Source organism: Taudactylus pleione, unplaced genomic scaffold, assembly GCF_031769625.1.
Source record: "Taudactylus pleione unplaced genomic scaffold, aTauple2 ptg000002l, whole genome shotgun sequence".
NCBI classification, from domain to species: Eukaryota; Metazoa; Chordata; class Amphibia; order Anura; family Myobatrachidae; genus Taudactylus; species Taudactylus pleione.
This window is the reverse complement of record NW_028284405.1, coordinates 210,036-224,573: the sequence shown is the minus strand read 5'-3', so window position 1 is coordinate 224,573 and position 14,538 is coordinate 210,036. Positions and strand designations below refer to the sequence as shown.

Genomic DNA, 14,538 nt, shown 5'->3' with positions numbered 1-14,538 from the left:
CTTATACACAAAGCCCAAAGTAGTAATGCCCCTTATACAATGCCCACAGTAGTAGTGCCACTTATACAATGCCCACAGCAGTGGTGTTCCTTACACAATGCCCCCAGTAGTGGTGCCCCCTATGCAGTCCCCTTAGTAGTAGGGCTCCCTATGCAGTGCCCCCAGTAGTAGTATGCCCCCTAGTAGCAGTGCCCCCAGTAGTATGCTCCCCAGTAATAGTGCCCCCATTAGCAGGCCCCCCAGTAGTAGTGCCATTAGTAGTGCCCCCAGTAGTAGTATGCCACCCAGTAGCAGTGCCCCCATTAGCAGGCCCCCAGTAGTAGTGCCCCCAGTAGCAGTATGCCCCCCTGTAGCAGTGCCCCCATTAGCATGCCCCCAGTAGTATGCCCCAAGTAGCAGTGCCCCTAGTAGTAGTATGCCCCCCTAGTAGCAGTGCACCCCATTAGCAGGCCCCCAGTAGTATGCCCCCCATTAGCAGGCCCCCAGTAATAGTGCCCCCAATAGCATGCCCTAGTAGTATGCCCCCCAGTAGTAGTGCCCCCATTAGCAGGCCCCCAGTAGTAGTGCCCCCATTAGCATGCCCCCAGTAGTATGCCCTCTGTAGCGGTGCCCCCAGTAGTAGTGCCCCATTAGCAGGCTCCCAATTGTAGTGCCCACAGTAGTAGTATGCCCCCCAGTAGCAGTGCCCCCATTAGCAGGCCGCCAGTAGTAGTGCCCCCATTAGCATGCCCCAGTAGCAGGCCCTAGTAGCAGTGCCCCCAGTAGAAAGCCCCAATAGTAGTATGCCCCCCAGTAGTAGTGCCCCCATTAGCAGGCCCTCAGTAGTAGTGCCCCCATTAGCAGGCCCCCAGTAGTATGCCTCCAGTAGTAGTATGCCCCCTAGTAGTAGTGCCCCCATTAGCATTCCCCCAGTAGTATGCCCCATAGTAGTATGCCCTCCGTAGCAGGCCCCCAGTAGTAGTCCCCAATAAGCATGCCCCCAGTAGTAGTATGCCCCCCAGTATCAGTGACCCCATTAGCATGCCCCCAGTAGTATGCACCCCAGTAGTGCCCCCAGTAGTAGGCCCCCAGTAGTAGTGCCCCCATTAGCAGGCCCCCAGTAGTACTTACCTGAATCCCCGCTCCTGTCTCCGTACACTCTGCTCTGCTACGCGTGGAGGGAGGCGGAAGACGGAGCTCATGAGTGAGCTCCAACCGTCTCCCTCCGTGCAGCAGCCAATAAGAGTTTGCCTGACTCTCATTGGCTGCTTTTACAAACACACAGCTGCCGCTGGCAGCTGTGTTTGTGTCTGTGTAGGGCAGACAGCTAGCACAGTGGTCTGCCCTACACTAGAGGAGCCCTGACGTCGGATTCTCTCGCGAGAATCCGACATCAGGAGGCTGCGGCTCGGCCTCTAACGGGGATCTGAGTCAGGCAGGGAACACTTGAACAGGGTTCGGGTGGACTCGGATCCCCTATGTTCAGAGCGGTTTGGATTCCACAGAATGTGTACCGCTCATATCTAAATATAATTATCATTACATGCACATAGGTGTTTACATTGGGAGCTCTCCATTAAAAATACAATGGGGCCTATGTAACAAGGCGAAAATAGAGGATACAGTGGCACATTCCCACACTCACCTCCATATATGGTTTTGGACTGTTGCTTAGTACAGCTGACAGGGGTGTGGCCAGTGTAGGTGTCAGGGCGGAGCTAGGGCACACATGCATGGCAATGATATTAGTTATTATCATATAGCCTGTTGTACCACTCCCTGCTCTGAAATCCTCTGTTACCTCTGAGGTGCTAGGGGACAGTTCTGCTCTGCATTTTAACAGAGCTGAGCTACAGTACATGTAATAGGCCAATGTTAGATATGGCATACCTCCCAACATTTGTGACTGGAGATGCGCGCCCGAAAAGGGGGCATTACGAGATGGTAAAGGGGGTGTGGCCTAATGGCACACCCCCATTTACATCACTAAAAGGCGTGCCCAGCATCTCCGAGATGCTGGGCTGCCCCCGGGCTTCTCCCCCATGCTGTGAATAGATGCTGTGCTCTACATATCCGCTGCTCTGCTATGCTGAGCAGCGGTGTATGTTTCCCCCTACCGCGGGACACTGCGGCCCACGGGTGGGACAGTCCCAGAAAAACCGGACTGTCCCGCTGAATGCGGGACAGTTGGGAGGTATGGATATGGTGCTGTCTGCTCAAAACTGGGGCTCCATTGTTCTTACATTTTGTTGCCCAGAACAGTCACCAAATAAGCTCACTTCAATGTCCTGCTTGTGTACAGGCTATTACAGAGACTATAGGGGCTGAGAAGCTGGTGATGGTTGGTATCTCAGGAACAAGTGAAGACCCACAAGGATCTACTAGATGGGGAGATTGGGCTTTCTGTAATAAATGTTGGGCACAAAAGATCTACAAGGGAAGACGCTCATCCCCTGTACTTTCCCTACGGAGTGATGGGACGTTCTCACCTTGCTGTTGTCAATTTATCTTGCTGTCTCCTGTTTGTACAATGATCTTTGGGAGTGTCAGCCAGGCAGGTTCCACAAATTGCTTCTAACTCTTATACCCAATCCCACCAAAAACCCAGCTGTGAGCACTGAGCACAGAGTAAGCACGGGTCAGAGCCAGGTTTTACCCCTTTTACACCAGCAGCTGGACCTGAGTTATATCCCGGGTCCGGCATTACAGTGGACTTTTGAAGCTGATGTATTCTCCAAGCGTTACTGAAGCCAGGCAATCCCCTGGTTTGAGGCATGACCCGGGTCATCGTGACTCTGGTCATGCTGTTTATAGCGGACCGATACTCAGTTCCTTTCTGATATCAACTATGTTCGTGACCTGGGTTAGATTCCTCGGTCACTTGACTTGGGTTATTTTTCCATGACCATTTTCCACTGAGCAGTGACCTGGATCGACCCGGCAATAACCAGGGTTATTGCAGCAGTGGGAAAGGGGTATTCATACCAGTAAAATTATCTGTCTCATGCAGGTACTGCTGGCATCCCACCCCAACAGCAGAGAGCAGCTGGCAGTAAAACTGGTGAAGAAGAGGACACTACTCAGGGGCAAGAACTCTATATTTATAGAGCGGGACATCCTGCAAGTCACTGGCAACAGCACTTTCTTCACCCATGGCTATGCAGCATCCCAGACCCCGGTAAGAGTCTCTGTATCTGTCATAATTGTAACTAACTTCTGAATATCACAGCTTCTGTAATATAAGACAATTATTTTACCATTATTGGACCCCCGCATAATTCCAATGGCATATATTGTATGACGCATTATTCTGACACAGAGGTTTATTATCCTAATTCTGTACATTTGTGTAGTATCTGGGATCCTTCATCCCGTGCTCCTCACTGTCCAACACTGACTCAATCACTTACCCCGTGTCCTGTGGGCATTATATATGTAGAGGCCCATCTCAGACAGAAGACGGGCTGTATACAGCGTATACATTGGGCCTCATTCACATCACTAGTGGTGACTGAATATTACTGATTATAATATGCTGTGTCAGAGTAATGTCCATAATGTAACTTATATCATACTCTCTGATTCCTATACAGGAACACATCATATTCATCATGGAGTACCTGAGTGGGGGAGATCTATACCAGCTAATAAAGAGTGCCCCATTAGGTGATGCCACTAGCAGGTAAGAGAGAACGTGGGTATAATATTACTATTATTAGTGATATGACAAATAGTAACATCAGTGTTTCCATCCCTGCACCTGGGCTGCAGTAGGACCCGGCATATGCGGCCTAACAAATCCAGGCTGGGCCTTTATAGGTGTCCATGGTGATAGGTCTGTGTATAATACAGAGTGTCCTGGACACAGGGGCTCCATTGTGTTACTCAGCTATACAAAGAGCATGGGCGGGATGCATCAAGGGCAGAAATGTGGTCGAAAATGTGCATTTCTCATATGCTCCTAGTCTCGGAGGGCGCGGTGGGTAACGACATCTTCCTGTTGGGATTACCAATAGGAGCCCATGGGCTTCTCTCAGCAGAGTGCTGAGAGAGGTTTCCAATCGAATCCTTCCCAGCATCCTCCACAGCACATGCCAGAGGGGCTTCTGGGTCAAAGACCCGAATGTCCCTCCATCGCAAAGGGACGCTCTTACCGACAGAGCGGTCCTTTGTGGTGATCGTCATGCATACCAGCTATACCAACACCAGCATGCATGCGATAACCGGTGGAATGCATCGCAAGGGCAATGCATCATGCATCCCGCCCCATGTGTGATAATAATGTCACGTGTCACTCATACTCTGATACTATATCAGGGGGAATGTACTATCTCATTATTGGTCATTTTACTTTAAAAATATTTGCTATTAATATTTATGTTCTTTCTTCCTCATCAGATTTTTAACAGCAGAAATCCTTTGTGGGCTCCAATTCCTCCACTCAAGGGGCATTATCCATAGGTAACTCATTATTTCTAATGATCACATACAGTAACCCCCTATATGCAGTTACAGTATAGCTATTATGTTGCTGGGGGTCAGGCTATAGAGAAGAGTCGCTGCCCTTTTCTGCAAATGGGGGATCATTCATTCTTGAGTTACATGATATGTAGGGCGAGGTTCTTGTGACTGCTTCACACATCCTCTTATCTCCATCTTTATCCCACCACATACATAGGGGCCTATTTATCATAGATTTCCCCTGAAAATACCAATTTTTAGGTGGTACCTGCAAATATTAAGTAACCCCTGAATGTATGTATAGGGAATCTCAGCACATATTGGGGATATCTGCTGCAATCCCCTAGTTTAATCACAAAAGCAGTCCCCATAGGTTTCTATAGGTTTCTATGGGGGCTGCATACTGTATATGCCGATTTTACCAAGCTCTGGAATGTGAAGTATTCTGGAGCTTGGCCCCATTAGCTAACACCATCTTCAGATAGTTATTGGGAAAGGGATCCATAGGATGTCTGCACGGCAATGGCTGCCACTATAGATATAGATAAGAAATTATGTTTATTAGGTCTAAAACCTGATAACTAATAAATAGGCCCCATAGTGACTCTATGCAGCTGTCAGTCACAGTGATTGCCTCCCTACAGTCACCATGTTTTACATCACTGATCCCTTTTTCCCACTGTGATGCTGACATGGTTCTTATGGTGTCTCTGGGAATCTTTTTCTGTAACAAACAAAGTTATACAGCTGGTAGCTGTCTGACAGGCAGAACTTACACTCATTCTCCTCACAGGGACATCAAACCGGAGAACGTGCTCCTGGATGCTGTTGGCCATGCCAAAATTGGTGATTTTGGCCTAGCAGTTAAAAACACCAATGGCCAGAAGATATCAGGAGCTGCTGGGACGGTGGGTTACATGGCCCCTGAGGTGAGTAACAGATTAATTGTCTACAGGCTTCTCATACTGTATCTCCATTTCACTATTAATCGGACAACATCTTGGTTCTTAATGATATCTAAACACAGGGTCTTAGTCAGGGATGGACGCAGGGCCTGAGTCAGGGATGGATGCAGGGTCTGAGTCAGGGATGGACGCAGGGTCTGAGTCAGGGATGGACGCAGGGTCTGAGTCAGGGATGGACGCAGGATCTGAGACAGGGATGGACGCAGGGTCTGAGTCAGGGATGGAGGCAGGGTCTGAGTCAGGGATGGATACAGGGCCTAAGCCAGCATTGTGTGGTATTGCACAGCTGCAATACCGTACAACTGATATACTAATGCAGCAGGAAGCGTCTGGTGTACATAGAGGCCTCATGACAGCATCGCAGATACAATTGCTGTGCCCTAAGATGCAGCATCAGATGCTCTTCAAGACAACCTGCAATCTAAGTAACCCTGAGGTTACTCAGATTGCCCCTAGCAGCTGCGTAGTCGAGTTTGTGTTGGAAGACGCAGACCCTGGCCTCAACACTCCTACAATAATGGGACAAGACATGGAGGCTAGCTCCACCCACTCCCCGCCCCCAAATGGCTGCAGCCTGTGAATCAGGCTCTAGCTTTGGGGAACTGTGAGAGATCTTGCAGTAGAGACTGGCGCCTGTGTAGTACAGATCCTGCACATGCACCAGTCTTCTAACATCGCAATAGTACACATACCATCGGGTTTGCATATTACTTTGAATCAGGACCGCAATGCAGATGTTTGCTCAATTGAGCAATTATCGGAATCTGAGCATGTATCAAGTTCCATTACCACCAGCTGTCGGAGCGACTATTTTCTTGCAGTGTGATTGACAGGCTGGGAACATTTGGGGGGAGTAAAGGGGGAGGCATTTGGTGACCATTTTGGGTGCATGTCACTGTCTGTGATCCTGTATGCAGAAAAATGGTTCTCAGTTGCCGTGGACACTCTGTGTGACAATAGGGTTACTCAGGACTCCGATAATTGACTGATCTATGACTAATGCTGGGTCTTTGTACAGTCACTTGGATTTGTGAAGTCACCGGTGGGCGGCTCAATACAAATCTAGGTGACTGTGACATTTGCATATTCTTGCACAGTCGCTGTGTACACATTTGCAGCATGATTAGGGTCCATCTCTGAATCAGGTTACAGTCCAGAAGAATATTTTCAAGAGGAAGAGAAGTGACACAAAATTATATAAGTACAGACTAATATATCCAAGAAAGCAATGTTACATAGGGGCTGATGCAGAGGTGGCAGCTGTTGCATTCGTACTGTAACTGAGATTTCAGATGCAGCGGACTTGTGAAAATATGTTAATGACTCAGCCGCTGTCTTGTGTACAGAGATGCCCACCGGCCGGTGTCTCGGATGCGCCGCTTACATACAATAGCCCCAACATCGGTCCCAGAATTGAACTTCTGAGCAACCCTATGGTGTCTCATAATGTCCGTCTCAACTAAGAGGCCGGGCCCAGTCCATCTGCAAACAAATGTGCAGAGACTGACTTAGAGGGGCCCATGCCTGTGTTTTTCTCACCCCGTTACCTCCCCCCATCATTACTAATCAATCACAGTATGTGGAAAAAAATCGCTCCACTGCATTCACCTCTGTATTAGGCCCATAGTCACATAGGGGTGTAATTATTAGGCAGTGAAGTGGAATTTTTGGCCAGAGAAAGAGGCTATCACCGCTTCTTCCTATATAAGATGTCACATTGCATATCACTGTGATATGCAGCAACATGGTGTGGGAACATTGTTATTTAAGAATAGACCCAAGCATTGCAATGTTCACTTAGCATAATTATGTAGAGATGAAAAAAGGGAAGAGGGCCCTGCTCTCACGATCTTATGATCTATAGGGGATATGGGTGGACACAATAGGGGGCAGAGGGTAAAGTAGAGATGGGCAGAGACTGTAGAGGTAGTAGGGAGGGTAGTAGGGTAGAATGAAAACAATACGTGTAAAGTCTGGGAAGCAGGTGAAAGACTAATGGAGTGAGGGAGGGAGTTCCAGAGGTTAGGAGAGGCCCAAGAGAAGTCCTGACTGTGAGAGTGGGAAGTGGTGATCAGGGAGATTAGCAGAGAGATGAGGGTGGGAGGAAGCATGTGAGGAGATGAGGCTGGAGATGTAGGGAGGAGAGGTGTGGGTGAGAGCTTAGTAGATGAGTGAGTTTACATTAATAAAAACCTTTTACCAAAGAGTAAAAGCCTATACCAGGAATGATTCAGTAACAATATATAGTAGGCAGTACAGTGTATGAATGGCTTCCACAGGGTATTCATTCCCCAAATGAGTCTTATGACCTTGTGGTACATTCAGTCAGGGAGCTCTCACCCCTCTTGATGTTCCCACTTCCATATTTAAATAGCTTCCAAAAAGATGGCCAAGCTGTCCTTCCTCTGCAGTCCCCCAGGTGTACTTCTGCACGCTGCAGCTTATCCAGCACTTCCTGTGACATAAGCGGCTGAAAGTATCAGTAGCTTCCCCGTCACTTTTGTCTTCTGTCTTCCATCATTCACAGAGGATTCCAGTGACGAGTAATGCTGCCAAGTCTCTCCACCCACTAATGTGCCATTATCACGCTGCAGCTCCATGTATACCAACTGCTGACTACTCTACTGGGCACCACAGCTTTATGTACATGATCATATTCCTATGTAACAGTAACCATTGCACTTTCTCCATATTTACTGCTGTGATTGCCTCATTTGCCTCTGTGTTTGCTTTGGCTCTCTAGTATAATATACACGGTCATTATTTATCATAACAGTTATTTTAATTTAGTAATTGATTTCTCTCACATAAACCCTCAGCTGAATGCTGTCTGTGTAATTGCCTGTATATGTTCATTGATATTCTTCCATCCATCAGATGTTTCATTGTGCACAAAAAGGAGAGGTGTCAGCATAACCCGGTGCCTCCTGCCAGGTTGGACAATGTACTAATCATCTGTTTCTCCATCATGTTTTTACAGATGCTTAGAAAGAAGCCGTATGATGCCATGGCAGACATTTTTTCCTTGGGTGTCATGGTATTTGAGATGGCCACAGGAGACCAACCCTTTTACTGTGGTGAAGAGTCTGTTGAGGTTATAAAATCTGTCCTCAACGATAACCCAGTCTACCCAAAGGAGCTCAGTCCTGGCATCACTAACATCCTAAAGCGAGTGAGTATGCAGTATACAGGCTTATCACAGGGTCAGGAGATTATACAGTCACAGGGGAAATAAGGCACAGGTCTGAGAACATACATTAATACTAATGAATACACTCCCAGCAAATGTACAGCCATGGCCAAATGTTTTGAATGACAAGTATTGGTTTTCACAAAGTTTGCTGCTTCTGTGTTTTTGTCAGATGTTACTATGGTATACTGAAGTAAAATTACAAGCATTTCATAAGTGTCAGGCTTTTATTGGCAATTACATTAAGTTTATTTATGCAATGAGTCAATATTTGCAGTGCTGACCCTTCTTTTTCAAAACCTCTGCAATTCGCCCTGGCATGCTGTCAATCAACTTCTGGGCCACATACTGACTGATGGCCGCCCATTCTTGCCTAATCAATGCTTGGTTTGTCAGAATTTATGGGTTTTTGTTTGTCCACCCGCCTCTTGAGGATTGACCAAAAGTTCTCAATGGGATTAAGGTCTGGGGAGCAGGGCTGTAACTAGGGCACCGCAGGACAAGCGGCAATGTTCAGGCCTGTTAATTTTCTGTTTATTATCATTCTCACTTCTAGCTTCCTCTTATTTCATCCAAGCATTTTCTGGCCTACCCCATCTCTTCCCTGGTCCTTCCCCATGAGGCCTTTCCCCTTTTTTTGGGTGCGTTATGTCCCTATTTGAAAAATGGGGGGTGCTAATGTCCTTTCTGGCTCAGGGCACCAAAAAGTCTAGTTACAGCTCTGCTGGGGAGTTTCCTGGCCATGGACCTGTTCCCCTAGCCACTTAGTTATCACTTTTGCCTTATGGCAAGGTGCTCCATCATGCTGGAAAAGGCATTGTTTGTCACCAAACTGTTCTTGGGAGAAGTTGCTCTTGGAGGATGTTTTGGTACCATTCTTTATTCATGGCTGTGCTCTTAGGCAAAATTGTGAGTGAGCCCACTTCCTTGGCTGAGAAGCATGAATGGTCTCAGGATGCTTTACTGTTGGCATGACACAGGACTGATGGTAGCGCTCACCGTTCCTTCTCCAGACAAGTGATTTTCCAGATGCCCTAAACAATCTGAAAGGGGATTCATCAGAGAAAATAACTTTACCCCAGTCCTCAGCAGTCAATCCCTGTACCTTTTGCAGAATATCAGTCTGTCCCTGATGTTTTTTCTAGAGAGAAGTGGCTTCTTTGCTGCACTTCTTGACACCAGGCCATCCTTCAAAAGTCGTCACCTCACTGTGCATTAATATGCACTCACACCTGCCTGTTGCCATTCCTGAGCAAGCTCTGCACTGGTGGTGCCCCGATCCCGCTGCATCAACTTTAGGAGATGGTCCTGGTGCATGCTGGACTTTCTTGGGCACCCCGAAGCCTTCTTCACAACTATTGAACCTCTCTCCTTGAAGTTCTTCATGATCCGATAAATGGTTGATTTAGGTGCAATCTTACTAGCAGCAATATCCTTGCCTGTGAAGCCCTTTTTGTACAAAGCAACGATGACTGCACATATTTCCTTGCAGGTAACCATGGTTAACAGAGGAAGAATAATGATTTCAAGCACCACCCTCCTTTTAAAGCTTCCAGTCTGTTAATTCTAACTCATTCAGCATCACCTGTGTTAACGAGAGAATCACTGACATGTCGCCAGCTGGACCTTTTGTGGCAGGGGTGAAATGAAGTGGAAATTTTGTTTTTGGGATTAAGGAGCTCATTCAGACCCACTTGCTAAGATGCAAACATTCACTGCTGCTGATGGTATGCAGTGTGTATGCATCGCAGTGCGCATACCTTAGCAAAAGCTCACAATGTGTTCGCTCACTGCGCATAGACAGCCCAGCAGAGTGGGTGACAGGGGAAGCAGTTTGTAGGTGGTAACAGGGGCTGGCCATTAAAAACAAGGGAGTGGAGGTGCAAACACAGGCATGCCTGAGCATCTCAACTGCATTTTAGAAGTGTGCATAATTATAAGACAGCATCATAGTACACGTCACCTGGCTTGTATTTACACAGAAGTGCTCGCAGTGCTTGTGGAAGGGTATGGTCATGTACCGATGGTTGGATACACTTCCTGGGCATGATGTGCACAAGTGAGGATCTTAAGACAGGCTGGGGGGTGTCTGCATACACTATGTGATCGCTCTCTAAGAAATACTGGGTGTGCAAATGCATTGCTGTGCGATTACACTGCCTACGCAATTTGCATACACATCTAGCGAGCGGCTCTGAATCAGCTCTTAAGTTCATTGTCATGGCAAAGAGGGACTTTGCAATTAATTGCAAATCATCTGATCACTCTTCATGACATTCTGGAGTATATACAAAAACTGAAGCAGCAGACTTTGTGAAAACCAATACGTGTGTCATTCTCAAAACTTTTGGCCATGGCTGTAGTTGTAAGACAAAATGTAATATTTTATACATGTCATCCTGAGAATAAAGTAGCATAAGGAAAAGGTATGACATTGGTCAGCTAGTGCTTATCTACCATTAACACTCTATACTTTTCTGTTTATTCCTTTGATAGTTCCTATGCAAATCCCCAGAAAGAAGGCAGCGACTATATATTAACATCAAAGATCATCAGTTTTTCTGGCCCATTAACTGGGAAGACCTGGAGGCTGGCAGGACATCTCCCCCATTCATAATGCCGCCGGTAAGTATATGTACAATATAGGAATGTACACAATATGTGCTCCATCATACAGTCCTATTATCTCATAGACAATGCTGGTGATCAGGAGAGATGAATGTCATTGTACAAATGGTCACACAAATGCCAATCTAGAGGGACAATGGGCCTGATTCATTACAGATCGCAACTGCAACAGTGTATGCAGATCCGCCGATGGTGCGTACTGCGCATGCACTGCACGAGTTAGCATTGCGATCACACTGCGTTCACCTACACAGATAGGAATCCATCGCAGAGTGAGTGACAGGCCGTGAGCATTTGGGGATGGTGGCGGGGGAGTGGTAGGTGAAACGCAGGCGTGTCTGTCCGTTTTCATGGGCGTGCATAAATTAGCCACTGCGATGACATACACAGCTTGTGCACACACTGCGTGCGATGAGGTTAGCAATTTCTGAGTAAGGTCAACCCTGCTGTAATTGTGCGTGAGGGGCCGATGTTACTCGGTAGCAGTAGGCATCTCTATGCTGGCTGTGCGATGGCATTGAGATAACATTCATTAGCATATTCTCGCAGCAGACAAGTACATGCAATCTCTTACTTGTCATCCTTGCTGGATCAGGCCCACAGTATGGCTAAATGACTGCAGTAAAAATGTTGTGGCCAAATGCAGAATGTGGAGAATATTTGTGGAATGTTTTTGAAATTCAATTGTAAACACATGGACAGTATATGTTTATTATCAGCCGTATATGTTACTTTCAGCCAATTTATTGCAATCGGTGGCAAATGCAGAATTTCTAGAGGGAGTTTAGAAATCCTTGATTTTGAGCGAGTGTGGCCAGTCCATGGAGAGGGCATCATTAGCACTTACACTGTGTCATACAAAGGGCCTGATTCAGCAAGGATCGTAACTGCGAATGCAATAGCGATTATGCACGCAGACTCACTGCGATAGTAGTATGCTAATCCATTGCGATCACTATGCCATCGCAGAACATAAGGACGCCCACTTTACCTTACACACATACATATGTACTGTTTAGTACAACTGCAAAACCATCTGTACTATTGAGTACCATCGCAGCCTCACGCACACTTGCACAAGCTCTGACCTTACTCAGGAATTGCTAACTTCAGCTCACGCTATGAGGCCTCAGGCTGCATACGGCATTGCAGTGGATAATTTTAACACGCCCAGGCAACGGCGTTCCAACGCACTGGCACGCCTGTGTTTCGCCGACCACCCCGCGTGACCACCCACAAACGGCACTTTCTATCAATCACTCTGCAATGGATCTGCATAGTCACTGCGATCGCAGTGTTCAGTTCACACACTGCGTTCCATGCGCAGAATGCAACGATGGGTCGATTGTGTAAGTAATCTCAGATGCGATCGGTAGTGAATCAGGCCCAAAGTACTGTGTGTGTCATAATTCTGACATATAAAGGGCCAGCAAACATAGTTAACCCATTAGATGTGGCAGTAGGGCCATCCTGTCTGAGCTGAATGTTTTTATTTCAGATGTGGGCACAATTCCAGAGTATTGGAGCAAGTCTGGGAGTCTAGGCGAGCAGCAGAAGAACCTAGCACTGCCCTGGGCATATATGTACACATTAGTTTCCTTGTGCACTTGATTAATGATCCCTATAGATGGTCTGTAGTAGTGCACCCCTTAGTGCATGTTTTCCAGATCTCCTAGTTGGTGCACAGGTGTATTTATTTCTGGCTGACACATTAAAAGATCCACAGATGGTGCTGACCATTTCTGATACTGAGAAGAACATACAACACTAGTATAATTCTATTAGTTTACTATTTCTATTGTGGTCATGGTGTGGGCTGGAGAGGGGCAACCAAAAAAACCCTTGCATTTGCCTATGGCAATATTCTTCCTTTCACATGCAACATGCATTGATATTGTAGAAGGGTAAATCCAAACTACAATGTAATTATACAGCAACCCAAAGTCAGTGAGGCATCTAGTTACCATTATACATATATCTGCCACCTAATGTGCAGGTTACAGTATTATCTAATATTAATATACTGATTGCTTATATAATCACACAACATACAGGTATAGCATAATATTAGTAAGCAGAGTTTGCACATTACATAATTATTTTTCATTATGACACAGTGACAAAGAGCCCAATTACTGTGTATTTATTTTGTGTTTACATGATGGATCTGATTTGTCTCCTTTTCATAGACCCCAGTTACCACCTGTGAACATCATAAACTGGATGACTTGGTACCACCTCAAGCATCACGGGAGCCACCAATATCTAAGGTGGAGGAGCGCCGGTTCCGTGGATTCTCGTTTGTAAGTGACCGGTGGAGAACCATGGACAACCAGTGATCGGCATAACATCCTGCCTGGTTCCATCACAGCAATTTTCACCTGCTGATTAACATCAAATACAGCAATAACACCTGCTGATTAACAACAATACAGTAGTAACATCTGCTGATTAACAACAATACAGTAGTAACATCTGCTGTTTACCAACAATCACAGTAGTAACATCTGCTGTGTCCTCCTCAAGTCTGTAGCAGCATTATTTCTTGCACCTGGATAATCTCGGCATTCCATAAAACTGGCATGTTAGTTGCAGCAGCAGTTCCTCTGTACTTCAAAACTTGGGACAGCAGAGGTAATATTTTTATATACAATCATCTCTATTACAGTATTTGACTAAATTATAACATTTAGATTGTAGAATGATTTGCTGTGTACACAACTCTGTATTTGCTGAGGTCCACCAGTCACCAGCATCTCTACACCCTAATCACACCATGTACAGGATGTTAGTACTTAGTTGTGGCTGGAGGTAAGTGTGAGGGGCAGTATAATAAGGGATCACTGTACTTATTATGGCTGGAGGTAAGTGTGAGGGGCAGTATAATGAGGGATCACTGTACTTATTATGGCTGGAGGTAAGTGTGAGGGGCAGTATAATGAGGGATCACTGTACTTATTATGGCTGGAGGTAAGTGTGAGGGGCAGTATAATGAGGGATAATGGTACATGGTTATGAATGGGGGTAAGAGGGCAGGTATAAAGCACTGTTAATGGTTCATGGAGTCATCTTTCAAAAATTATTGGGGTTTGCTTATGCCCCCTGTATGAATGAGAAATGCCATACATAGTGTGATGTTCTGGGGTATTCTGCTCAGTAGTGTGGTCAGTGGTACAGTATTTGGGTGCTAAAAGAAGAGTCACCATACAGCTTTTCCATGTTTAAATAAACTAATGATTTAATGTCAGTCTCAGAGTAGCCCCATATAAACATGATTGATTTATAACAAAACGATCCTGCCTTCATCTTGCAGAG

General features: G+C 46.2%; 1 protein-coding gene across 1 annotated transcript in view; it reads left to right on the top strand.

Annotated features, from left to right (window-relative positions):
• LOC148543455 (protein kinase C delta type-like) overlaps positions 1-13,562 on the top strand; it is a 32,107-nt gene extending 18,545 nt beyond the window's left edge. The window contains exons 3-8 of the mRNA XM_088478769.1: positions 2,990-3,157; positions 3,573-3,661; positions 4,378-4,440; positions 5,234-5,369; positions 8,386-8,577; positions 13,413-13,562. Coding sequence (XP_088334895.1) covers positions 2,990-3,157; positions 3,573-3,661; positions 4,378-4,440; positions 5,234-5,369; positions 8,386-8,577; positions 13,413-13,562 — 798 coding nt within the window. The remainder of the gene's footprint in view (positions 1-2,989; positions 3,158-3,572; positions 3,662-4,377; positions 4,441-5,233; positions 5,370-8,385; positions 8,578-13,412) is intronic.
• The last annotated feature ends 976 nt before the right edge of the window (positions 13,563-14,538 follow it).